A 27,598-nucleotide genomic window follows, 5' to 3' on the forward strand; every position below is an offset into this window, starting at 1 on the left:
AGAAATACCAGTTGCAGAAGTTAACTTGTCAAGCGGGTGTGCATGTGTGCGTACACGTGTCTGTGAGCACGTGTGCACGCCTGTAAAAAAGGCAGTAAAAAAGGATGCAGAGGACCACAGCAAGCTGGGCCCCTTTTCTGTGGTGGCAGCACTGGATAGTGAAGCATGGTGAGTGCAGCGGTCCGTGCTTGGCGTGGCCAGAAGACAGGCCTGGATTGGGTGGTGCTCCACCATCCTGTTGAGGTCCGGGCACTGCTCTCGGCCACATCTCACCCCCAGCCACTGGAGGGATGGAAGGGCTTAGTGTATAGCTCTCACCCAAAAAGCAGTGGCTGGATGCTGAGGCCATTTGTCATTATCACAGTTATGATTTTCAGTGTGTCCATCAGTTTCTAGGCATCGAGACCACAGCAGCCCCTCAGGGACAGGAGCCTGGTGAATGGCCCCATGGGGAGACCCAGGGGCCTCAGTTATTCCCTTGCAAACCAATTCTCTAGTCCTGTCGTGTGATTTTACTTCCTTATGGGTTATGGCTCTTGCACAAAAGAGGACTCAATCCACTCTTCCTTTCTGCTCCCCCGACCTCCTTCTCGCTCCCTCAGTGACGGAAGGAACTGGCCTGGCAATGCCAAACTTATTATTCCATGCATTTTTTCGTTTAAAGAGCTTCAGGGAGCGTTCCTACTTGGCCACATTCGGCTTAAATCATATATAAAAAATAATAATAGCCGAATGGACTGTATGAGCTACTTCTTTAACCCAGTTACCATTTATGATGCCCACGCATCTGTAAAATTGCAGGCAGGTGGAAACGGCCAGCGGGCCAGTCTGTCACCGAGCAAAACAGGATCTGAGAATTAGTTACAAGCGTAAAAAGCATTTGGGTTCAAATGCACGGGGCCAAGATTGAGCACTTAACATATAATTGGTGGTTGGTATTCGGGGAGAGAGAGATCGCAGAGTCTAGAAGAAAAAAATGAATACAAAAGACACAGTGATTTACAGCTGAAACGTTTGCCTGAAATTTCTGTATTCCAAAGTACTGTCATTGTTAGGACTGAAGGCTTACGACTCCAGTTACAGTGATATTTAACAGGAGTTTTTTATTCTTTGCTATATTAGACACACTATTTATTATTATTATACTTACAAAAGTGTGCATTTGGCCTAGAAACCATTTGCTCTTTTGTTCCAAGGCTGTATTTTAAATGCATATGTAACACATCTCCGGTTTTGTAAAATCAGTACTTTGGAATGTGTGTGGGAAGTGGATCATTTCTGAGAGCCCGGACGGGTGGTACTCATCTTGTTCGTCCTGCAGCCTCCAAAAATAGACTCGCTTGCTTGTGTCTCCTGTCTTAGGAGAAGGGCTGCTCATCATCCCCACTGAAACCAGAAGGGGAATCCCTGACTCTCCCCACTTGAGGATGTGTTGCAATGAGAGGTGATCTGAAGGGCATTCTAAATCACAGGGCAGGAGTCGATGCCTTACTTACCAGGCTGCCCCCTGCTACTTGTGACACGCTGTGCTGTAGTGCTGAACTAAAATTTCCTGGGACAGAGAAAAAAAAGCCATCAACAGAGTTCACCATGTTGGCATGAAGACGATGCCTGATGTCTGTTTACTGGGTGCCTGGTTCCCGATTCACATAGGACACAAGGATTGATTAGCATATATGTTGGGTGCATTTCTGTTTTATTCTGGAGCTCTTGGTGTGTGTGTGAATGTGTGTGTGATTGTTTCCTGCAGTTTACTAGAGAGTGAGGGTCTCCAGGGCTGACGGGGTAGACTTGAAAACAGCACCCTGCTTGCAGACACAGTTAGCGTTAAGTCTGTGGCTGGGAACTTGGCACCTCCCCTCTGGGTGTCCCCTGGCTGGTCATGGAAACCTGGGGCTCCCCCAGACAGTGAGCGGAGGGCCTAGAATGTTGCCCCACTTCCTCTGGACAGATCTAACATGGGTTTCCAGGCTCTGATCCCTGGCCACTCTCGAGGTGAAGGCTGCTCGTTGAGCTCCCCTGATCCTCCTGCCGGCTGTGAATTCGCAGAGCCCATTGGGCTGCCCAGGATCTGGACAAACTGAGCCGTGTTGGGAGAAAGCCTCAACCCACAGATGAGAGATTTCGAAATGTACACAGTCATGTTGTCCAGGGCGGATTGGGAGCTTGTACATGTGCACGGGAGCCCACCCTGGGGAGGGCGGGGACACAGCCTGCTTCCAGGGGCATGAGGCCAGTCTCTGCCTCCAAGCCTTCCTCTCTGCTTCTCCTTCTCAGTGTCCCCCACTCACTCTCCCAGGGTAGCTGCTGGAGACCTGCACTTCAGCTGGGATGTAGTCACGGCAACTGGTGGCCATTGTCTGGCTGGACCATCCATTGTTGTCCCTATTGAAGGTGACGGAGAGGCAGTCATTCTTCTTCATCCCACTGAGTTTGAACACCAAACTGCAGCGGGCTTGTTCATGTGTGCTTGTCTAACGTCTGTCCCAGGTGTGTGCGTCTGTGTGTGTGTGTGTGTTTTTCTCTCCCTATGACCCACCCCTGATATGCACCAGCTCCTATGTGCTCCCAGCCGCCTGGGTTTTGTGTGTGCTTCTCTCTCTCTAAGCCCGCCCGTGCCTGCATCTGGTTTTCTGGGTCTGGGTCTGTCTTCCTGTGCCTGAACCCTCCAAGTGTGTGTGTGTGTGTGAATGTATCTGTGTCCCTGTCCCTTTGAAAGGATGTGGGTGTCGCCCTGTTTGTCAAATGGTCTCCTTCCTTCTCCCTCTCTTCTGCTTTTCTTCCTCAATCCCTCGAGCCCCCTACAGTATTTTCCAAGGGCTGTCATAACAAAGTACCACAAACTAGGTTCCTTAAACAACAGAAATTTATTCTCACAGTTGTGGAGGCCAGAAATCCAAAATGAAGGTGTTGGCAGAATTAGTGCCTTCTGGAGGCTCTGAGGGAGAAACCGTCCATGTCTCTGAGCTTCTGGCATTGCCGGCGGTCCGTGCAGTTCCTGGGTTTGGGGCCGCATTACTCCAATCTCTGCCTCTGTTTTCACGTGATCTTCTCTGTGTCTGTATCCAAATGTCCCTCTTTAAAGGACACTAGCCTTTGGATTAGGGCCCACCCATATGTCCTCATCTCAATTTGATTACATCTGCGATGACTCAATTTCCAGGTAAGGTCACATTCACAGGTTCCAGCACCTCTATCTCACTGGGGGACACAGTTCAACCCGCAGCACCCTGTTCTCCGCCAAACACTGTTACTTACTTTTCTCCATCTCTCAGGTCCTTTAATTTCATTTCCCCCTGTTTTTCTTATTTTCTCCGATTTCCATCTTTTCTAGTCTCACACCCTCCTCTGACCCTGTTGCTCCCCCTGGTAAGCTCCCCTCCTCCAACTCTTTCTGCTGCTGGCTCCGTGCAGACCGCTAGACAGCTCAGCGGGAAGGTCTGAGCCCCTGCCACTGCCCCCAATGGATTTATTGGCCTGTAAATACTTCCTTCTGGGAAGAGCAGCTTTGTCCTCTGCGCTGGCTCTCAGGGTCCCCTCATCACCTGCCCTTCTAGGCAGGCTGTTTTATTTCCCACCAATCAAAGCCCTGTGACCTCATGACCCTAGTACACATGGCTTTCCTTATCTCCTCCCAGGCTAGTCAGTATGATCTGGTAAACAAGCAGATCCTCAAACACCTTAGTCATTTGACCAAGTTGGTGAATATGTGGACGGTCAGTTGGGGTAAAAAAAAAATCATTAATCATTGATCTGACTGTGAAGTCAGGAGTGGTGTCCACTGGAAACAGGTTCTCTGTTACCCCTGCCTTTAGTATGTTTTCATGATTGGACTAAGCTCCACTGTGTAGAGTTTAGGGGCAAGCAGAGAGCTGGCCTGGGCATCAGGGAGATGGAATGCATTAGCATCCATTGTTGAAGTGACCCTGCTGTGAGGAAGGGGAAACCCTCTTGGATAATCAAAAGGGAAAACTTCTGTTCTCCTCTCTTAACGCTGTGACGGACTGACGGGATCCAAGGTAGCAGAATTTGCGGCCGCCCATGCCTAGCTCCTCCTGGCCTGTTCAGCTGCGTCTGGAGAGGTTTGGGGCAACTCTAAAGGAAGACTTTGTGAGCTAGAGGAGAACTTAGCAATGGCCAGTACAAATGCCATATTTCACACGGAAAGGAAGTGAAGCCAAGAGGTGAAAAACTGGCTGGTAATTAAACACCAAGAGAAAAAGCAATATTGTGCTTAGTCTTCAGAGAATTTTCTTTCTACTTTCATTTCGGCCTCCAGAGAATGAATGATGGTTGTAATGGTGGACCAAACTAACTTGGCCTCCCTCGGACTTAAATTACATACAGGTGCTCAATAAAATATTCGTAAAAGATGTAAATGCTTAGATGAACTTGCAAGAGAGATGGAGAAATGCCCAGGAGCCAGGAATAGGAAGGAAACAGAATTGTGATAGCCCTGGACTGCCAAGGCAGGAACCACCTGGGTGGTTCCACTATGTTTACAGCCATGGAGAATGGCCCAGTTTTCCTGGGAAAAAGTTTAACTGAGACAAAGAGTTGGAATCTGCAGGTGTTGTGCAGTTATGACATGAGCTTTCCAATGGTGAGCTCTTCAGTGGTGTCACCTTGTGGCCGTGGGGCAAATGTGGATGCATCCATGGGCTCCAGAGTAGAACGAGCACCATTAAGACGAGGACACTTTGGCAAAAGATGGTGCAGGAAAAGGGTAGCTACAGACACATCAATCTTCAGTGTTTTGATGCTGGAATAGCTTACACTGGAGAGGATACCCAGAAGTAGAAAATCCTGATTTTGAGATTACATGAAATAACTAAATATGCTAAAGTTACTGATTCCACTGGAATTGGATGTATTACATTTCCTTCAATCAGGAGAAATAAGGGGTTGAGAAAAAAATCAAGTTTGGTTTTAGAAAAATGAAGGAATTTACATTTTTTATGCCTTAATATAAGGCCTATGAAATATAACCCCTGCTATACAAACTATTCTGCTAAGCTTAGTTACATCAGAAGCCTTGCGTTTCAATATCATGCCAGAAGGCAACCCATGAGGCAGAGATCAGAGATGTTGTAGCTAAGGCACCGTGGCTAAGCCCTAGGAGACCTAAGGAAAGAGGGGGGAATTTTCATTCATTAGCCCAGGAGGGTGAGAAGAGGGCTTGCCTGAAGCCTGGCTCGAGGTGGGAAACACAGAAGGCTTTCCCATGAGAAATCAGACTTGGACCCACACCTCAGGAAACCAAATTTACATTACCAGAACGTTGTGGGGGAATCCTGAGCCCAAGAATCAATGTGAACATTTGACACTGCCTGTTGCAGAAACCCAGTCCTAAAGGGATTCCCACAGAAAACCCAGCCCTGCAGTGAAAAATTACAAAGTACACTCAGAGAGGCCCAGGATGAGTGATGAGCTAGTAAACAATGAAGCCAGAAGGATTAAAGATAAAGGAAGAAAAAGCAGTGGTGGGTTTGAAAAGGAACCAAAGAGACCTTCTAGAAATGAAAAATGTAGTAGACGAAATGAGAAAACTTGATGGACAGTAGATTGTACTTAGCTAAAGATTATAAAAGGACAGGAAATATAAAAGTAGGTGAATAGTTTGGAGGAATCACATAAAGAAATTCAGCATATATCAAGAAAGAGATTTCAAAGGAGACATAAAGGGGAAGGGAGAAACAATATTTTGTGAGATACTGGTAGAGAATTTTACAGAATTGATGGAAGGCATGAATCTTCAGATGTTGGAAATGGCACGGAGGCCCGTTGAGGCTAAAATAAAACTAAATTCACAGCTAGTGATACTTCGGAATGGCAAAGACAAGGGGAAGTATGAAAAGTAGCCGAAGAGGGGAAAGGTCAGATTACCCACAAAGGAACAGCAGAACTTGTAACAAAACCACAAAAGACAGAGGACAGTACTGTAATTGTCAGTCTAGAATTCTGTACCCAGCTAAGCTATTATTCAAGTGTGAAAGTAACAGGTAATTTTCGACCAAGAGTAAGAGTGTTTACAACCTCAGTTCTTTACCCAAAGAGCGAATGAGAATCAGGAAGAGCTCAGTTGAACCAGGAGGAAGGAGTGAGATGCAGGCAGACTTGGCAAGGAAAGAACTTGGTAACCAGGTTGGCAAATCTAAAGAAATTCTGTTAGTAAAAATCATCAGTAATAATGACCCCCGGGGGTGTACAAATGGAGTGTAACTAAACACTGGGAAGCAATGACTCCAAGCTCTGGTGGCTGGGGGGTGATTGCAGCTCACAGCACTTCAAGGTGCTTGTATTTGGTTGTATTTGGGAGACTTTGTCAAATTAGGTATGCCTATAAAAAGTAGTAAAGCTAGCCACTTAAGCCTAACTTTCAAACAAGTAAAGGGAGAATAAAGAAAAAAAAAAACGAACAGAAAATAGGAAGAGAGACTTAAGAAGCAAAATTAACACTTTAAAAATAAACCCATCAGTTAAGAAACTCATAGGTTAACACATACAAACTTATAAACTAACATGTTAAATTATACGTTGCTTACAAGATTCATGTCTAGTATATAAACATAAAAATCATTAAAAAAATAAAAATATAGAGTAGGACTACATTAACCAAAAGTACTCTGAAATAGGTACATTACTATCAAACTAAATGGTTTTTTAGACACAGAAGCCTTACATAGTGATGTAAAGACTAGACGATATAATAAACTGGGAGTTTATTGCACCCAGCAACATAGTTTCCAATATATAAGCACAACCTCACAGAATTATTAATGGCTATTTGCCATATACAGTATCAATTAACACATATCTCATTGAAATTGATAAGTGTATTAAAAATTTGGGCAACAAATTGACAAGCTTAATCTAGTGGGCATATATAAACACCTGCACTGAGCAATTAGAGAAAACACATTCTTACCAATCAAATGTGAGACATTTCAGGAATTGACTCTGTACTAGGCTGTAAAGCAAATCTCTTTTTTTTTTTTCCACGTTTCGTTTTCTGTTTATTCCTTGAAATCGTCGTGTTTGTGCAAGCAAATCTCAGTGGTATCAAAGAATTATCATCACACAGACTATGTTTTGTGACAACAGTGCAATTAAAGCACACCTTTAATAACTCAACCAAAAAAAATTATAAATTACAAGATAACTGGGGTCTGACCAACCACATGGAGATTAAATAAAATAATTTATTTGATGGCTAAATAAGAAGTTGAAAAATTCATATTTAATGCATACATTAGAAAAGGAAAAAGAAAATTTATTAGTTAGGAGTATAAAGATTTGAATAGACAGCAACAGAAGGAGAGCCTCAAGGACTGGTAAACCTTCCTAAAGACTCTTGAGCTCATGAGGAATCCTTAAGATACAACCTAAAACAACAGCACTATTTCATGTCCAAAATATTGGCAAACATTTTAAAGCCCCCAAACACCAAATGCTGGCAAAGTTGTAGGAGAAATACTTTAACTCAGGCACTTTTGAGACCTAGATGGATGAAAGATTTCAAGGCCCTATGACTTATCACTAATGCATCCAGGTGGATGCTTTCAAGGTTATTCCCATACATGTACAAGTTGAGGTGTATAAAGATGGTCATTAAACACTGTTTGTATTAGCAAAAATGTGGAAACGATTTACTGCTCCAGAATTGGGAAATGGATAAAGAAATTGTGGTTTGTTTGTACAGTAGAATATTATACAGTAATTAAAATAAATGAACTACATCAACATAGGTAAATCCCAAGCTGACTTTGAGTGAAAAAAAGCAACTAGCAAAGATCATCTTTCAGAGAAAATTCTAAAAATATAAAATAATACAAATATGAATTGGAATAGTGTAGTTCTCTGGAGAGGAAAGGACAAATAGGGAAGGGTGTGCTTTAGTTACATTCCAGAATGTCTTATTTTTTAAGTGTTGTAAGTCAAATATGGTAAAATATTTGCGTAAAATCTTGATGTTGTGTACATGGGTACTACTATGTTAATATCTGTATTTTTCTCTGCAACATTTCAGTATTAAAAATTGTTAGCTCAAAAATAATTAATACTGAAGAGGAGGCAAGAGGAGATAGGAGCAGTATGAACTTTGGAAGCAAAAAGTCTATATTATTGTTATTTGAAGAAAATCTACATAGAAAATCTAAGACAATCAACTCAGAAACTTTTATAACTAAGGTAGTTCAGTAAAGTGGCAAGATAAAAGAAAAATATACATAAGGGACAGAATAATGGCCTCCCAAAGATGTCCACGTCCTAAGTCCTGGAACTCAGAGCATGTCACCTTTCACGGAACAGGGACTTGGCAGATGGGACTAAGTTCAGGATTTTGAGATGGGAAATGATCCTGGATGATCCAGGTGGACCAATGTAATTACAGAGGGCCTTATAAGAGAGAGACAGGAGGGTCAGAGTCACTCAACAGAGATGTGATGGAAACAGAAGTTGGAGTGATACAAGGAAGGCACCATGAGCCAGGGCATGCAGGTGGCCTCCAGAAGCCAGGAAAGGCAAGTAGAAAGACTCTCCCAGAGCCTCCAGAAGGAATACAGCCCTGCTGACACATTGATTTTCGGACCTCCGACCTGCAGAACTGTATGATAGTAAATTTGTGTTGTTTCATGCTGATTGTGCTAACATGTTACAGCAACAACAGGAAATTAGAACAATACGTAGAAATATAATAGTTTTCCTATAATAAATGCAGTTCTCTCTCCATCATCCTATCCCAATTTTTAAATGGAACTTATCAGGATGGAAGAGAAATAGCCATGAAATTGAGAAACTTGCCCCCCTGTCAAAGTAACATTTGTTATTCTTGATGTCAAAATGTATTTCAGTCATCATAATTTAATGCTTGTGACTTTGACATAACAGCAGGCCAAGATCAGTGGGGTGGGGGGCAAGGTTAGAAGTGAATAGAGGCAGCTGGGAACACCCTCTGTGGAGGTGACTTTCTGGCAGAGAATTGACTTATGAGAAATAGAAAAGATCAGAGGACTAGGGGTTCTTGGCTGACTGCACAATAAGGGATCAGTTGGGTGTGTTTTAGGAAGAACAAGGGACCCCCCTCCCTTCCAGCGGGGGAGAATGTGGGAAGGGAAAGAACATTCCAGAAGCCTTGATACCATGGGTATAAATTAGCTTTTCTTCATTATCTGTCTTTCTGATTTCTTCCTGAAGGCTTGCTTTTACTCACCTGCCTAGGGAGGGAGCTATGAATGTATGAAATTACCATGTTATCGACCCACAGTTTTGGTCTCTCTGAGCTTCCTGCAGAGCATGAAGGAGGCTGATTCAAGGCCTCAGTCGGGACATGGGTGCTGTCTGTGGACATCCTGCCCTTTTGTCCATTCCCAACTGGACAGGCCTCTTATATGCCATTGCACTCAGAACCTCCCCAGGTATCCTTTCCAGTCCTACCGTGCCCTCCAGCGATGCTTCTCAGTGTTGTTTCGGGTCTGCTCTAAGTTCATTCTTGGATGGGTTTCGTTCACTGGAATTGTTGCTTTTCTTTCTCCTCAGCGCTTCAGAGCAGGGACTCTTAGCTCAGGCTGCACACTTAAGAGTTTTGACAAATTGCACAGCTGGATGTATATTATAAGCTTCCAGGTAACCCCAATGTGAAGACACTGTTGAACCCCACTGGTTTAGACGGTGTAGGATCGAGAAGAGTTGGCAAGAACTCCCCATGTGGACTAGATCACTTCACTAGATTCTCCTTCGTTTTTTGTAGATTGAGGAAGATGTGGCTTCAGGAGTGAGTGTTCATCTGGTTGAGAGTGAAAGGAATCTGGATAAATTGGGGAGGAAATCAGTGGAAGGCTTACCCCGGGGTCTGAGCAAAACTGAGGGTGGTTGCCAGCACTCTGGGAAGGATGCTTTCAAGAGAGTGGTCCCCTTCCCCTTTGCCTGACATCTCCACCTCCCCTCTACCTGCTTGTCCGTGATTTGTTCACCTGGTCTCACCTTGCCCATCCCTCCTCAGCAGGCATTTCCTGACCTCAGGACTACACTTGTAATGCTGTGCAACCATCACTGCTCTCTAGTTCGAGACATTTTCATCACCCCAAAGTGAGACCCCATACCTATTAAGAGTCACTCCCTAATTTCCCTTCTCCCAGCCTCTGGCAACCACTAATCTATTTTCTGTCTCTGGATTTACCTATTCTGTACATTTCACATAAACAGATATAGCCAAGAGTGCTTTAAAGATTAAATCAACTGTGTAAGGTGCTTGATTCCAGTACCTGTGGATTTCTTTAGTCCTTGTTAGCTAGTGTTGATAAAGCATCGGAAAGGGAGATACCAGCACCATCTCTGGATTAAGCCTAATAGATGGTTTCACAGCGCCCTACCCGGTGGGACAAGGTTAACATCAGGGCTCTCTGTGCCCACGTGGGGCGTGAACAGGCATGAGCCCATCTGCCCTATTCTGCATTTCTCAAAAAGGAGCCTTCCTGAGGGACACGGAAAGACTAAGTCTAAACCGCTGTCAATTTGTCAGTCGGGTGTAGGAGAAGCTGTTGGTGGGAACAGTGAAGAAGAACTCCATGTTTCCATACCCATTCGATGTAAAAAAGATATTCTTGAAAAGAAGCAGACACTAAGGGTCTATATTTAGAGTAACTGGACAGTCCTGGACTCTCCCCAGGTTTCCTTCTAAGTTGTACAAAAGGAACTGTCTCCTTAACTTTCTCCTCTGAGTGCTTCCCTCCCTTTCTTCCCTTTCTAGACAAATGTTTTTTCCATGTTGAAGAAGATCCTTCTATATCTTTCAAGATTTTTAGCCAATCGATGGAGACGTCCCAAGTTGATGTATGCAAATGGAGGAAGGTGGTAGCAGAACTACTCTCAAGCCAGTCCCCCAAATGGATGAGATAAGAGCCAGCAGCGACCATCCTGTCTCGGCCCTCAGAACCCCTGGGCCTGCTCCTTTTAGGTTTTTGCTAGTCAGCTTGGAGACACAGATCCTTACACTCTGCCTTTACACGAAGTCATTGCCTGTGTCTCCCAGGAAGCCATGGTTTGTCAAAGGCCTTTGGAAAAACTGTCATCAGGGTAGAGATGAGAATTATAATTAAACTTCTGCCAGGAAGAAGAGATCATGGTGATTTAATCTGTCATTTGCTATTTTAAATTATAATTTGATGACTATTTTATATGCCCTACTGTGCATTTTAGTGTTATGAGACCTTAATGAAGCATTTGAATCTTAAGCAACTTGTAAGTGCTTGGGCTCTGGCCAGAACATAGTGAAACAATGTGTTCGCTGTAATCTGGGCAGCCCGGATTATACCAAAGTAACCGCTTCAGAATGTCAAATCAGATCTCATTTTGTTTTCAAAGATGCCGGGTCTAGTGCAGGAGCGTCAGGAATGCAGGTCTCTCTAAGTTGAGCTTGTGCTGTTAATGAACAGCCCTGACATCCAAGATGTCACCCTGCTTGATTCAGCCTCTTTTCAGGTGTTTGTCATCGACATTTTAGTTACCTTCCAGCTTTGTGTCATCAGTAAGAATTCTGTTCCTCAACTTGAGTGCACTGAGAAAGGGGTTGGCTAGCAGAGAATCAAGGTAGAACTTAATGATGTTGTTAATAATATTCATAAATAGTAATCAGTACTAGTTAGTGACACCTCTCTAGACCGATATCTATCCACTCTCCCCTGTGAAGGAAAACTGTCCCTTCATCTTGAAATTCACAACCTCCCACCTCCTCAGCTATCTCCTATCACCCAACATCTGAGCCATCACTCATCCTGTGAAACTTATCCCCAGGGTCCACTAGGAATCCTGTAATTTTTCATCCAATTAAATCAGTAATACAGATATGTGCCATCTTTCAATGTTTCACTTCATTAAAAAAGAAAAAAAGAATAGGGACCAACCAGAAATCAAGCCAAAAGATTTAGAACTTGAATATGCTTTATAGGCTTTTTCGATTGCTCTATTATCTTGGTTTTGTCTGTAGGAAGTTCATCTCCTGATGATTGATTGTCTTGTCTGTCTAGCCTTAGTGGGTTTCTTTGGTGTTCTGGAATTTTAGTGTGCATGTTTATCTTGACAGAGAGTATCCCCCAGCCCCTGACCTACACCACGCACACACACACACACACACCCCTCCCCCTCCCCACCGCTGTCTGCCTTACTTCCTCTTGTTCCCAGTGGCCTTTGTCACCAGCTGAGAAGCGCTTGCCTGTGGTTGAACTGGAACCCCACGTTCCTGGGCAGTGTTTCCAGCCCCACTAGCTCTGTATTTCAGGTACTTTTAGGCCCTGTTTTCTTTCCTGTGTGCGAGCCCTGGACGGCTTCTTCCTGCTCCTGCCCTGGGTGCAGTGGGCAGCAACACTCAACCTTGTTATTTTTGTTCTGTTCAGACCAATGATTAGCTTGTTTTTGAGGATATCTCTGTTTTGTCACATGCTTTCTTTTTCTACTTTCCTTATTGCGGCTTGTGCTTGATGGTGTGGTAGAAGGGAGGATGGACTTTCTGAATATGAATTTGCATCATAAATTTGGTGAGATTAGATTTAGTGCTTTCAAAAAGAAGTAAAGTTGATTCTCATTATTTGCAGATTCCATATTTGCAAGTTTGCTTATTACCTAAAATGTATTTTTAACCCCAAAATCAGTTCTCACAGCACTTTCATGGTCATTCATAGACATGCCCAGAGCAGTGAAAATTTTGAATTGCCCATTGCACACATGCACACATTCCCAGCTGAGCTTGAACAAAATGACACTCTGCCTAATGTCCCAACTCATACTGTAAACAAATGTCCTTTTCGTGGTCTATTTAGTCCCATGTTTTTTGCATTTTTGTACTTTTTTGTTGGTAATTTGCCATTTAAAATGCCCCCAATATTGGTGCTGAAGTGCTGTCTGGTGTCCTAAGCACAAGATGTGCCTTACGGAGAAAGCATGTGTGTTAGATAAGCTTCCTTCAGACACAAGTTATTGGTCTGTTGGTCATGAGATCGATGTTAATGAATCAACAATACTTATTAAATAAGGTGTCTTTAAACAGAGCACAATAAAACAAGGTTCTTTATTGATCGGTTGATTAGAATGCTGTGACCAGAGGCTCACAGGAACCTAACCCTGTGTTTCTCCAGCAGCAGTGATTCCGTATTCGCTCATTCAATGTTTGAGGCAACATTCTAGAACAAAATTACCCCAAATAACGAGAAGGGGCTATACCTATGTGAGAGAAAAATCAAAACCTTCCCCAAGCAGTTCCGAGAAGGAGCCCCAGGCAGCCTTCTCTCCTAGCCCTCACGGACGTTTGCTCCTCTCTGACTGTTCTCCTTTGCAGGGTACTTTCTGAATTTTCTGGAGCCGGTTAACAATATCACCATAGTCCAAGGCCAGACAGCGATTCTGCACTGCAAGGTGGCCGGAAACCCGCCGCCCAGCGTGCGGTGGCTGAAGAACGACGCCCCGGTCGTACAGGAGCCCCGGCGCATCATCATCCGCAAGACGGAATATGGTTCTCGGCTGCGGATCCAGGACCTGGACACGACGGACACCGGCTACTACCAGTGCGTGGCCACCAATGGGGTGAAGACCATCACCGCCACTGGCGTCCTGTTCGTGCGGCTCGGTGAGTGGGGACAGTCCCCGGCGTGCTGCTTATCAGATAGGAAAGTCCCCAGCCACCGAGCAGCAGATTAATGTGCAGTTTGAAACTGAACACACACAAGTCAGCAGAGAGGAGATCAATAAAACCCTTCCCCGAGGCCTTTCCCGTTGTGCACGAGGTCCTGGCTTAACCTGTTACCCATTTACTAGTAATAAAAGAAAATAGACACAGATGGAGAGGTCTGTAAACCTGGAGTGCAGAACATAATCTCAGGCAGGCTATGTGTCAGGAGGTCACCCCACGGGGAGGCTGGCCATGCACGCTTCAAGCCCAGGCGATCCAGACAGGCACCCACCCACCCACCCACAGAAACCCAGCCCGGCCCAGAGGATAGGCAGGGAGCAGAGCGTGAGGACAATTTTGTACTCTTGTGCTTGTCACAGGTGGCATGAAGCAATTAAATGGCAGGCAGGAATATGTCCCTTTCATCCCAGTTCTGTGGAGGTCCCTGCAATGCCCCAGCCGTTCTGTCACCAGTAAGACAGATCTTGTGAATCAAGTTTAGATGAGAAGAGAGAAAAGACAGCAAAAACTCCCAAAATATCTCCTGACATTTCTGCATCAACACAGAGCACCCCTTCCATCCTTGGTGGTTTCCCCCATCCTTGGCATATAATATTGGGCTGGGGCAGAGCTGGAGGCCGAAGGCCGCTCACCACAAATGAGCACCCTGGGCTGCGGTTGCCTTTACCACGGGCTGGATTGGAAAAACAATTTATTCCAAATCATGAAGTATTAATAACTTGTCTTTTTTCTTTTCCTTTAGGTCCAACACACAGCCCAAATCATAACTTTCAGTAAGTATTTGCTTTCCTCAAACCATTTTCTCATTCTTTGTGGGCTTCCGTTATGTAAGAACCCCGGCTTTAAATCGGGCAAACACATGTTTCTGCTGAATTTGCTAGAAGTTGGCTGGACTTCACACAAGGATGGCAATGTGCTTGCTTTTGGCTAGAAAACTGTTATATTTTCCATGTTGAGTGTTAGGGAAAAAGTCATAAAAGCAGGCAAAGTTAATTGCTTTCAGAGATCGTGACCTTGCAGGGCAACTGGAGGCAGTGTAAGTGTACAGACCAGGTTGCCGGGGCTGCCAGGACCCTGGTGTCCTGGACACATTTAAAACAGGGAGGCAGTACCCTGAAGTCCCAGCGCCACCCTAACTGCATCGCCAGCTGCAGTCTACAAAATGTATGCCTGTCAAGCCTCGGGGAACCTCCACCATAGGCGGGGTCTCGGACCCACTTCAGAAGACTGAGGCTCAGAGCCTGGCTCAGGGGTCTTCACCCACCTGCGGGCAGGTTCTGGCTGTGAACTCAGGCCTCTTGTTTCCTGGTGTAGCGTCTTTTCTCCTCCAGACCTCACACATCCATGAGAATCACTCTTTTCAGCGCCTGTGTTCGAGGTTAGCCATGGCTGTTGGAGTCCTCATTTTCTATTCAGGCATATCAGAAAGCCTTTGCTTCACATCTGAAAGTTCTGAGCAGTGGCGCACACGCTGTGCTGGTCAGCCAAGCAGTGTTTGCTTCTCTGTGTCCCCCTGCTGCCTCGTAAACCCTGGCCATTGGGGTGAGGTGGGTGGGCAGGGGCCCCTCTTAGCTTACATCAGGTGCCACTTGCAGAAGGCAGATTTTTGAGAACTTTCTGTGCTGAGCCGTAGTGTCCAAGCATTTCTCCTTAATAATCATCCATGCATAGAGTGAGAAAAGAAGAAATTGCATCCAGGGCACATCTGTGAGGCTTTCGAAAAGGTATAAGTCATTCAAAAGTTGCATTCTTATTTTCGTTTATATCTATATCTTATGTTGTCTATTTATGTATAATTAAAGTAAATATTATATAACATAAACATATATTGCAAAATATATAAATAAATAATTTATGCATAATTATAATGTAATTTATTAAATATATAAATATCAAATATACTTACATATTTAATTTTATATACAATTAAAATTTTTTTATATGTTTTTTAAAAGTTTATTTTATCGAAGTATAATTGATTTACAATGTTGTGTTAGCTTACATTTTACTGTGCTAGCCTATCTTTCCATCCGTTTCCATTCATCAGTTGTCTTACTTCTTTTATTCATTTCACAATAATTTGCAGATATTTGTACACTTATCCTGAAATATTTTGGATATCATTGTGGATTATGATATCATTTAGAAATATTATGGAAATCATTAACAAGAGTTCAACATCTGTGTACTTACTATTCTTGTTTCTTCTTTTTGAGTTAAAACTTACATTAAGTATTCTATTAATAAGGCCCAAACAATGCAAAAACCTCTGCAATCTAACCCTTATCCAGGCGCAGAACATTCCTATCACTCTAGAAAGTTCCATCATGCAACTTCTTGATCACTTCCTCTCCTCCCCAGGCAACAACTGTTCTGATTTTTTTCTACCATGAGCTAGTTTTACGTGTTTTAGAGCTTCATAGAAATGAAATCCTACAGTACATAGCCACCTGAGCCTCGTTTCCTTCACTTGACATGATTCTCTCAAGAGTCATCTATGCTGTACATGTTTCACTAGGCTGCTGCTATTTATTGCCAAATAGTGTTCCCTTGTGTGACTATATCAGTTAGTTTATCCATTTTCCTCTTGATGGACACCTGAGCAGGTTGCATCTTTTGACACTGATGAATAAGCTGCTATGGATAGTCTCATACAGGTTTTTTGTGGACATGTATTTTCATTTCTGCTAGGTAAATACCTAGGGTCAAAGTGCTGACTTATAGGGTATGTGTGTGCTGAGTTTTGTAAGAAATACCAGACCTTTTCCTAAGGTGATTGTACCACTCTGTACTCCCACCAGCAGGTAGGAAAGTTATGGTCACTGCATTGTTTGCCAACATTTGATCTGGTTGGTCTTTCTAAGTTGAGCCATTCTGATGTGTGTGTAGTGGTTAAAGTGATCTTTATGTCATTCTGACTTCTTAAAAAAGTAGTTTTTATTAGTTGTTTTAAATTTTCAAACAAATGCATTTAAGACAGTAAAGTTTCCTCTGAATACCATTTTGGCTACATCTTTTTCCCCTCCAGGCAACATAAGCTTTTGTTTTTTGTTTTTTTCTGATTTTTGTTGTATTATTATCAGTGAATTTGGGATGTATTTTACAGTTGGTAGTTGGTTGAGATTTTCTTTGTGGCCAATTAGATATGGTAAATTTTTGTGAATATTTCCTGTTGTTTCAAAAAATAAATGTGCTCTGATGGTAGCCAGTACACAATATTTCAATTCATATATTAAATCACATATGTTAAGTGTGTTATTAAAAGTGTCTATATTTTTTGTTCACATTGGTTACAGATATCTGAAAATATATGAAAGTTGTCTATACTCATTTCGGATTTGCCAATTTCTATCAGTTTTCTATTTTTTTAAATTTTGAGTTTATGTTCTTAAATACCTCCAGGTTTGAGACTATATAGCTTTTGTTTTGTTTTGTCTTGTTTTTAAGTCTCTTTTGAGGCTTTTTGCCTTGAATTCGATTTTGCCTAGCAATAATATTGCTCCACCTACTTTCTTTTTATTTGCATTTGCTAGAAAACTGTTTTACTATTCCTGTCCCACTTTTTCCCTCAACCTTTTTGTGTTCTGTTTTATGTAGGTCTCTTGTAAATAGCATATAAGTGCAGTTTTTTTAGAGATGGGTGAGGAGGGGGGTTTGCCAATCTGGAAGTCCAGGTTAATACATGTAGGTTAAGTTCATTTTAACAAATATACAATACTCCATTCTGTGAGTCAGTCTCACTTTAATTGTCCATGTGTCTACTCAGTGAAGGGTAGTTGTTTTCACTGATGCAGACCATCTTATGTAAACATCTTTCCATGTCTACTTGTCCCAATGGGCCAGAGTCCTCCAGCAGTAGAAGTCTGGGAGCAGTAGAAGTCTTCCCACCTCTACCATGTGTGGTCAGATTGCCCTCCAAAGTGATAAAGGACTTCATAGTCCCACCAGCAAAGCATGAGTTCTTATTTCCCCATGTTTTCCAGCACGTGGTATTATCAGAACTCAAAATTTTGCCATATCTTGGGTGTCAGTTGTAAGTTATAGTAATTTTACATTAGATTTCATCAGTAAACAGTGAAGTTGAACATATTTGTATTGGTTTAATAACCATTGGATTTCCAGTTCAAATACAGTCCATTCTTATTTATAGACTCAATACTTGCAAATTTTCTTACTCAGTAAAATTTCTTTGTAACCCCCAAATCAATACTCAGGATGTTTCCATGGTCACTCATGGATATGCACACAACAGTGAAAAGTTTGAGTTGCCCACTGCATGCGTTCCCAGCTGAGGTCTGCCATCTTGTTTCAGCTCTCCTGCTGTGCACAAGTGTCCTTTTCTGGGTCTGTTTATATTTTGTACTTTTCGTTGGTGATTTTGATGTTTAGAATGGCCCCAAGCACAGTGCTGAAGCGCTGTCTTATGTTCCTAAGCACCAGAAGGCTGTGATGTGCCTTGTGGAGGAAATACGTTAGATAAGCTTCATTCAAGCATGAGTTACAGTGCTGTTGGCCCCAAGCTTATTATTAATGAATCACCAACCACATTAAGTAAGACATCTTTAAACAGAAACACACATAAAACAAGGTTATGTATTGATTGGTTGATGAAAACGTTATGACCACAGACTTGCAGAAAAGTATCTCTTTATTTGCCTTAGGAACAATGGCTCAGTATTTGCTAATTCAGTGTTTGTGGCAACTTTATAGAAAATGACTGTCACAGGTAACCAGAGTCGACTGTATTTTGTCCATTTTTCATTAGGACGTTTGTCTTTTTCATATTGATTTGCGAGAGTTTTAAAATATATTCTAGATACAATTTTTACACAGTTTCTACTCCATCTAGAATTGATTTTTATGCTGGTATCAGCTAGGGTTCTACTGTAATATTTTCCTATCTCAATGGCCTAGTGCCTTGGCATCATCTAATGAATAACCACATCTGTAATCATTAAATTTAATGTCACTTCTGTCATCTGTGAAATTTCTATACATGCGGATCTGCTTCTAGGCTCTCTATTCTGTTCTAGTAACTTTTGTGCCTGGAATAAATACCACAATATTCTAACACTATATCTTTGTAATATATCTTGCTATATGTAGAGAAATATTTTTGCTTATTACTATGGATTAAATTGTACCCCCCCACCAAATTCAGATATTGAAGCTTTAACCCCCCTTCATGGGACTGTATTGAAGATAGGGCCTTTAAGTAGGTAATTAAGGTTAAATGAGGTCTTAAGGGTGGGTCCCTGATCTGATAGGGCTGGTGTCCTTATAAGAAGAGGAAGATACATCAGAGATTGCTGTCTCTCCTTTCTGCCATGTGGGGACATAGCAAGAAGGTGGCCGTCTGAAAGCTGGGAACTAAATAGGGTTGCACTTTGATATTGAACTTAACCTCCAGAACTGTGAGAAGTCAATGTCTGTTGTTTAAGCCCCCCAGTCTGTGGTATTTGTTATGGCAGCCTAAGCTGGCTAATACAGCTACCTTATTACTATACCATTTTTCTAAATTATCTTGACCGTTATCTTTTATTCTTCCATATGAATTTTATCAGTTTGTATTTTTATTGGAATTGCATAGAAGTTTGATTTTTACAGTTACTTTTTCAGATACAAAGGTGATTGTGTAGTTTTTCTCCTTTCAACGTATTAATATTACGGTATGTAATAGAGTTCCTATTACTGGGTAGCTTCACAGTTCTAGACTGAAATCCACTTGGTCAGGGTGAGATATTCTTTTAATATTATGCTGAATTGATCTGCTAACTTTGTGTTGGCAGATGACCCGCTTTGTTCAGATACTTCGTAGCCTAAGGCACCAGCCCATTGACGGTTGTCTTTTTTGTGACCATGATTTTTTTCTCCCCATTGACTGTAATTATGTTTCGGCAGACTCACCTTCACCTCCTTTATGATATCTCTGGAAGTTGACCAGAGCAAAGACAAAAAGAAGGAACATCAGTGGGTTTAAAACAGAATTACCCACAAGTTCTCCGTTTTTGTCTCTGGAATATCACTAGCTTATCCAATACTGTGACTCTCCTCTTGGGCCATTTCCTGAGAAAATGCACAGCAGTTAAAGCTCTTTCATTGTTGGTCTGGTGGTATATCCTGTACCTGCAAATGGAGAGTTGAAACAGTGAATAATCATACAGCCCTGGTTGATCCCTGTGTACAGCATGTCAGCATGGGGACACGCCGAGGTTGGTTCTGAACCGTGAACAGGGATGGTTGTGATGACTCATCCCCTCCAGGCTCTTCGCTCTCTTCCTCTGGCCGCTGCCCTCACACATCCACACACGTGGTCTTCAGCAGTGTTGGTGGATATCAGTTTGTGTGTATTGAAGGAGATGGGGGGTGGGGTGGAAATCCTCAGAGGTTAAGGGATTTATTACCATTAAAACATTGTTTTTCCTTCCATCCATTTGAAGGTGGGGTGAGGAGGGTGTGTGTATGGAGAACAAAAGCTTCAAGGACAGGCTGTCTCTCCACAGACGTAGGTTCAAAGACAGGGTGATTATAGCTTACTCAGGTAGCAGGTTTGGTAATGCGAGGGGATTAATGTGAGGCTGTGTGTCTCACATTTCATGTATGGGTATCATTTCTAGCTACTCTTTTAAAAAGTGGTTTATTTTCACGATGATAGACACATATGTACACTGTTGGGGTAGCCTGGTGGTAGCAAAGTCGTCGGGTGAAGGGGTCGGGGGTGCTCCCTGAAGCGTGAGCATCAGGGCTTCCATGTTTCCTGTGTTGGTTGTCCTAGGCTATCCTGATGGCTCACAAGTAAATGCACGCATAATGTGCTTCAACAAACGTCTGCTTAAAGGAAAATGTGTTGTTTTTTGGACAGTTAAAAGTTACGTTAATTATTGGCCGCTGGGAAATCAGTTTCCTTGAGGCCATGTCTGAGCCCTTCTTGCTTCACGACTTGCAGGCAATTCCAAGGTTTCAGCCCTTCTCCACCCATAAGCTCATGACCCTGACATCTCCACTTCCAAGTCTGACTTATCTCCCCATCTCCAGGCCCCCCAGTTCAGCCCCATGGTGGGCATCTCCAGGCGGATGACTCACAGGCACCTCACAATTTGCATGTCTAAATAGAACTCAGCCATCTTCTACCTCAAAATCCTTCCGTTGCTTTTTGGGAAATTGTCATAAGCCTAGTTCAAACTTTATCCTAATTATAGGAAAATAGCACTATTAAAAAAAACCCTGAAACTGCCAGCTGACTAGCCACTAATTAAAAATGACTTCAGGAAAAACCAAGCTGCCTTACTGACAAGTTGGTAAAAGTAAATTAACTCAGACAAAAGGCTAACATTTAGCATTTGATGTTAAATTCATTAAACCACCAACCTAATGAAATTGAGTTGGAAGGGGGAGAGAAGCCAACCTAATTTTTTCTCCATGACTTCTTGTTGTGATAGGTTCTTTTTTCTGGAAAAGTAACTCCCCTTAAATCCCATAGTGCAGAACTTGAATAAAAGATAGAAACTTAATTCATTTTAAGATTATATGATACAGGCGATAAGTGGCCAAACACAGTCATAGTTAAAGTAATTAGAGACTACACACACATTCTTTTTAATTCAGATCATATAGTGACACAAATGAAAATGTTTGTGCTTTAGCAGTAATGATAATACTAGCACTTGATGGTAGAAGCACATTTAATGCTCCCACTAAGTCTTTTTGTTTTCAGTTGAACTCATGTATCAGCTATGATGCCCTATTATACATGAATTATACACACCAACCTCCAAATTCACCCAAAGTCACCAATCTTCCAAGGTTGATGTGAGAGGGACCAGCCCCCTGAACATGACAGAAGAGAATAACGTTTGCTTGCCAATGAACTATTAGTGTTGGAGACACTGTTTCTCTGCCTCTGGCCATCTCATGTGATCCTAGCCTTAGAGATGGCCGTTGCAAAAGCCAGTGTTTCTAAAAGGTTTTGCTGACTTGGGTTTTTATGACATGAATGTTGGTGTTGGCTTTATGAATGAATGTGCTCCGTTCACATTTTTGCCACATCAAATATGACATCAGTATAATTGCATGCAGGAGTATTTCATCTCAAAAGTAGAGAGGAATAAAGTATGATGTCTAATTTTCAAGGAAATCATTCATTCGTTTATTCATTTATTTAACAAATTTATATTGAGGGCCAGCTATGTGCCAGGCCCTATTCAAGTTATTGGGGGTCCAACAATGAATGAAACAGACAAAAACTAAAAACTCCTGACTTGTGCTGCTTACATTTTCCTGGGAGACTCTTATGTCTGGCTTCTTTCACAAAATATAATATCTGAAAAATACTTTCTGTGGTTTATTCCTTTTTATTGATGACAATTATTCTGTTGTATGAAGATACTGCAATGTATTATCTGTTGATGGACATTTGGGCTTCTAATTTGGAGCAATTATAAATAGACGGCTATGAATATTTAATTTGGGGGAACATGTTTTCATTTTTCTAGAATAAATCCTAGGTGTAAGATTGCTCAGTCAGATGGTATGTATATATATAAACTGTATAAGAAATTGCCAAATTCTTCCCCAAAGTGATCTTTCCATTTTGTACTGCCACCAGCAACGTATGAGAGTTCCAGTTGCCCCACATCCATACCAACATTTGATATTGTCAGTCATTTAATTGTAGCCATTCTAGTGTCTTGCATCGTGATGATTCATGGTGTTTTAATTATATTTCTTCAGTCACTAAAAATGGGGCCATCTTCTAAGGACACACTTTTGTGAAGTATCTGTTAGGCCTTTTGTACAATTTTTACTGTGTTGTTTGTCTTCTTATTGAGTTATGGGAGTTCTTTATATTTTCTGTATACAATTTCTTTGTCAGATATTATAAGGTGTTTTCTGCCAGCTTGTGGTTTGCCTTTTTAATTTTCTTAATGCTGTCTTTTGATGATCAGGAAATTTTAATTTTGGTAAATCTAATTTATCGTTTTTTTCTTTCATGCATCGTGTCTAAGAAATCTTTGCTCTCACCTACCTCAATACTATAAAGATATTCTCCTGTGATTCCTTCTGTAAGCATTTTAATTTTAGCTTTTATGTTTAGGTCTATGATCCATCTTCAAAACAATTTTTGTGTATGGTGTGAGTTAATGCATTTAAGTTCATTTTTTTCCATACAAATATCCAGTTGTTCCAGCATCATTTTTGAAAAGACTGTTCTGTCTCCCTTGAATGCGTTAGTGCCTTTATTGAAAATCACTTGACTACATGTGAAGATATATTTTGGAATTCTCTGTTATGTTCTATTGATCTATCCTTACACTCCAATACCACATTGTCTTAATAACTGCAATATTACAGTAAGTCTTAAAATCAAGGGGTGTAAATCTTCCATCATTCTTCTTCTCTTTCATGATTGTTTTGGCTACTCTAGTACCTTTGCATTTCCATTTAAATTCTAGATTGTTTGTCAGTTTCTACCACAGTGCCTACTGGGATGTTTTTAACTTTTGATTTTGAAATAACTTCAGACTTATAAAAAAGTCACAGGAATAGTAATAAGTAATCCCATATGTCTTTACCCAGGTTTACCAATTTTTTGTCATTCTGCCATATTTGACTTATCATTCCCTCTATGCCTGTTTGCAACTATTATTGTTTTCTGAACCATATGAGAGTAGGTTGCATTCATTACACCCTTTGCCCTTTAACACTTCAGTGTATATTCCCTAAGACCAACAGTGTTTCCTTACAGAACGACAGCTTCAACTTCAAGATACATGTCTTTGAATTGCCATTCATACTCCAATTTGTTTCATTGTCCCAGTAATGCTTTTTAGATCCCCCCGCCCCCGGGTACAGCTCCTCACCATGTTGCTTTAGTCCCCTTTACTCTGCAACAGTTCCTGGACCTTTCATGACAGTGAGATTTTTGATAAGTGCAGAACGGTTATTGTGTAGAATATCACTAAATTTGAGTTTGGCTGATGTTTACTCATGATTAGAATCTGGTTATGCATTTTTGACTGAAATAATGTAAGTGATATTTCCTTCTCAGGGTATCACGTCTGGAGGTACATGATGTCAGTTTGCCCCCTATTGGTGACGTTAATTTTTCTCACTTGGTTAAGATCTGTTTTCTCATTATACAGTTATTTTTCTTTTTGTAGTAAAAGGTAATTTGCAGGGAAATCCTGCTAGGATTTTGATGGGGTGATATTGCACTTTGGGAACATTGACTTCTTTAAACTATTGAGTGTTCCAATCTATGAACATGGTATGTATTTCTATTTATTTGGGTTTTCTTTCCTTTCTCTCTGCAGTGTTTTGAAGTTTTAAGTGTGGAAGTCTTGTACATATTAGGTTTATTTCTAAGTATTTTAACCATTTTAAGTGTATAATTCAGAGGTATTAAGCACAATCACATTGTTGTGCAATCATCACCACATCCCTCTCCAGAACACTTTCATCTTCCCAAACTGAAACTCTGTATCCATTAAACAATAATGCCCCATTCTTTCCACCCCCAGCCCTTGACAACCACCATTCTACTTTCTATGAATTTGACTACTCCTCTGTGTATTTTTAATATTATTGTAAATGATATTTTTTAAAAATTTCATTTGCTAATTGGTGCTCAAATATAAAAATATAATTGATTATGTTGTCCTTATCTTGTGGCTTTACTAAATCCATATTAATTTTTGTAATTTTTTAATATATTCATTAGAATTTTCTATGTAAATTATGATATCTATGAGTGAAGACAGTTTTATTTCTTCCTTTCTAATCTGTAAGCCATTTATCTATCTATCTACCATCCCCTATCTATCTATCTATCTATCTATCTATCTATCTATCTATCTATCTATCTCCTTATTGTAATGGTTAGGACTTCCATGGCGATGTTGGGTAGAAGACGTAAGAGCAGATATCTTTGTCTTGTTTCTATATCTATGGGGAAAATGTTCCTTATTTCACCATTAAGTAAGAAATTCATTGTAGGTTTCTCATAGATGCCCTTTTTATTAGATTGACAGTTATTTTCTTTGTTGAAAGTTTTGATAATGAATGAGTGTTGGTTTTGTCAATGGCTTTTTTTTTTTTAATATTAACTGAGATTATTACATGGTTTCTCTCTTTAGCTCTGTATTTTCAGTGATTGGTTTTTAAATGCTGAAGTAACTTTGTACTCCTGGGTTGACCCAGTTTGGTCCATTACTCATTTCTATATTGTCTTTTTATTTCGCTGGGTCCAGTTTGCTGTTGTTTAGTGGAGCATGTTGCCCTTTTGATCAGGGGGCATATTGGCTTATAATGTCCATGGAACAGACTTGTCAGCTTTTTGTATCAAGTTTATGTTTGCCTCATAAAATGAACTAGAAAGTATCTCTTACTCCTTTATTTTCTGAAAGAGTTTGTGTAAAATTGCTGATGTTTCTTCCTTAAATATTAGATAGAATTCACCAGTTTCTATTATTTTGGGCTGGAGTTTTAATCATGGGAAGGTTTTTGACTACAACTCCAAGTTCTCTAAGAGATTTAGGGCTATTCTGAGTTTTTATTCCTATTTGTACTAATTTTGGTATATTGTCATTTGTCATTTTTTCTAAGTTGTTGGATATATATATATCTATGTTCATTTATTATCTTTAACATCTGTAGAGTCTTTGGTGAGTCCCCTTGTGCATTCCTGATATTGGTAACGTGTGTTTTCTCTTTTCTTAATCATTTTTTCTAGGTGTTAGCAATTTGGTTAATTTTTTGAAGAATGAACTTTTGGCTTTATTGATATTTTTATTGTTTGTTTTCTATTTTATTGATTTCTGCTCTCATCATTAATATTTTTTTTCTAATTACTTCAGGTTTAACTTGACACTCTTTTTCCAGCTTTTTAACGTGTAAAATCTCATCTAATTTAAGCATTTAAAGCTATAAAGTTCTCTCTTAATTACTCTTTTAGCTTCATTCCACGATTTGGGGTATCCTGTTTTCATTTTTCATATTTTATATATTCTCATTCCATTTAAAATACCATTTAATTTTTCTTGCATTTTCTTTTTTGAGCCCAAAGGTTATTTAGAAGTGTGCTGTTTAATTTCCAAATAGTTCGTGAGTTTCTAAATATATTTTTGTGGGGGCTTCCCTGGTGGCGCAGTGGTTGAGAATCCGCCTGCCAATGCAGGGGACACGGGTTCAAGCCCTGGTCTGGGAAGATCCCACATGCCGCGGAGCAAGTAGGCCCGTGAGCCACAATTACTGAGCCTGCGCGTCTGGAGCCTGTGCTCCGCAACAAGAGAGGCCGTAATAATGAGAGGCCCGTGCACCGTGATGAAGAGTGGCCCCCGCTTGCCACAACTAGAGAAAGCCCTCGCACAGAAACGAAGACCCAACACAGCCATAAATAAACTAATTTAAAAATATATATATTTTTGTTATTGATTTCTACTTTAATTTTGTGTGATCAGAAATTTATGGTTTCAATTTTTTAATGTATTGTGAGTTATTTTATGGAGAGCATATGGTCTGTCTGGGTGAACGTGCCATGTACACTGACACGTGTATGCAGTCTTGCTGGGTATATTGTTCTGCAGATGTCCATTGGGTCAAGGGGGTGGTTAATGTTTCTGTTGTTTCTTCACTAATGTTTTTGTTTAGTTCAGTTAATTGCTGAGAGTCAGGTATTAAAATTTCCAACTATAATTATGGATTTTTCTGTTTTGTCCTCTAGTTCTGTCAATTCTTGTTTATATATTTTGAAGCTCTGATATTAGGTGCATTCATGTTATGTCTTTTTGCTTAATAGACCCTTCTTTTTGAAAGAAGTTTTTGCTGAGTATGGAATCCAGGTTCACAGTTCATTTTCTCTGCTAGTGCCTTGAAGCTGTCATTCCCTTGTCTTCTGTTTTGCTTTGTTTCTGATGAGGAGTCAGCCATTATTTTTTATCTCCCCGCTTTTCTATTTATCCTAGGTTTTTAGCAAGTTGATTGTGACATCAGCAGGTGTGGTTTCCTTTGTATTTATTCTGCTTGCTTTTCACTGATCTTCCTTGGTTGGTGTGTTACTGTATTTTAATAAAATTTGGGGAAATTTTGGCCATCATTTCTTCAAACCTTTTTCCCAACTCCATGCATCTCTCCCCTCTTCTTGGGATTTGATTGTACATAAGTTAGATCTCCTGTACTTTCCTATAGCTTACTAAAGCTCTGTTTAATTTTTGGTAAATCTTTTTGTCTCTCTTTGTTTCAGTTTGGAAATTTTCCATTGACCTGTCAAGTTTACCAATTTTTTTGCCTAGTTTTATCCAATCTGTTGTTAACATCATACCATGAATGTTTTATTGGAGATTGTATGTTTTAGTTCTTCCAGTAGATTCTTTTACAGTTTCCATCTCTCCTGCAATCACCCATATCTTCATTATAGTTTCTTCTGTGCATTGTTTACCATACTTATAGTTCCTTAAAGTGCTGGTCTTCTAAGTCTAACATCTGGGTTTATTTCTCTTGACCATGGGTTATATTTCCCTGTTTATTTACATGCCTGGTAATTTTTTATTGTACACCAGTCATTGTGGTTTATACTCTAGATTTTGTTACCTTCCTCTGAAGAGTGTTTTGTTACTGCAGCTTCTTACATTACTGGCAGGTCACCTGAAGCTTATGGAGTTTATCACTTTTTGTTGAAGCTGTTGCTTCCTCTGCTTCACTCAAGCAGGAAGCCTGTTTATTGCAGGCAGACCCTCTCATAATAAGAATAATAATTATGAAATGGTTTAACCACTTTTAACAAAAAAACTGGGGAAAATGTTACCTTCCTACACAATGTGTAACTACATTTGAGTTTTGGTGTTGATTACTTTTCAACCTCAAAGGAGCCTACTTTCCTTTAAAGGTTATTCATTATTTATAACAAGGAATTTTTCTAAGGTT

The 27,598-nt window shown here is 40.8% G+C and overlaps 1 protein-coding gene across 2 annotated transcripts in view; it reads left to right on the forward strand.

Annotated features, from left to right (window-relative positions):
* ROR2 (receptor tyrosine kinase like orphan receptor 2) overlaps positions 1 to 27,598 on the forward strand; it is a 219,026-nt gene that overhangs the window by 174,673 nt on the left and 16,755 nt on the right. For both annotated transcript variants that reach the window (XR_009702021.1, XM_061199371.1), the window contains exons 3-4: positions 13,328 to 13,615; positions 14,421 to 14,451. Coding sequence is in view for 1 of the 2 variants with exons in the window: in XM_061199371.1 (XP_061055354.1) it covers positions 13,328 to 13,615; positions 14,421 to 14,451 (319 nt within the window). In the remaining variant the exon portion in view is untranslated. The remainder of the gene's footprint in view (positions 1 to 13,327; positions 13,616 to 14,420; positions 14,452 to 27,598) is intronic.

The sequence above is a fragment of the Eubalaena glacialis genome, chromosome 9 (assembly GCF_028564815.1).
Source record: "Eubalaena glacialis isolate mEubGla1 chromosome 9, mEubGla1.1.hap2.+ XY, whole genome shotgun sequence".
Taxonomy (NCBI): domain Eukaryota; kingdom Metazoa; phylum Chordata; class Mammalia; order Artiodactyla; family Balaenidae; genus Eubalaena; species Eubalaena glacialis.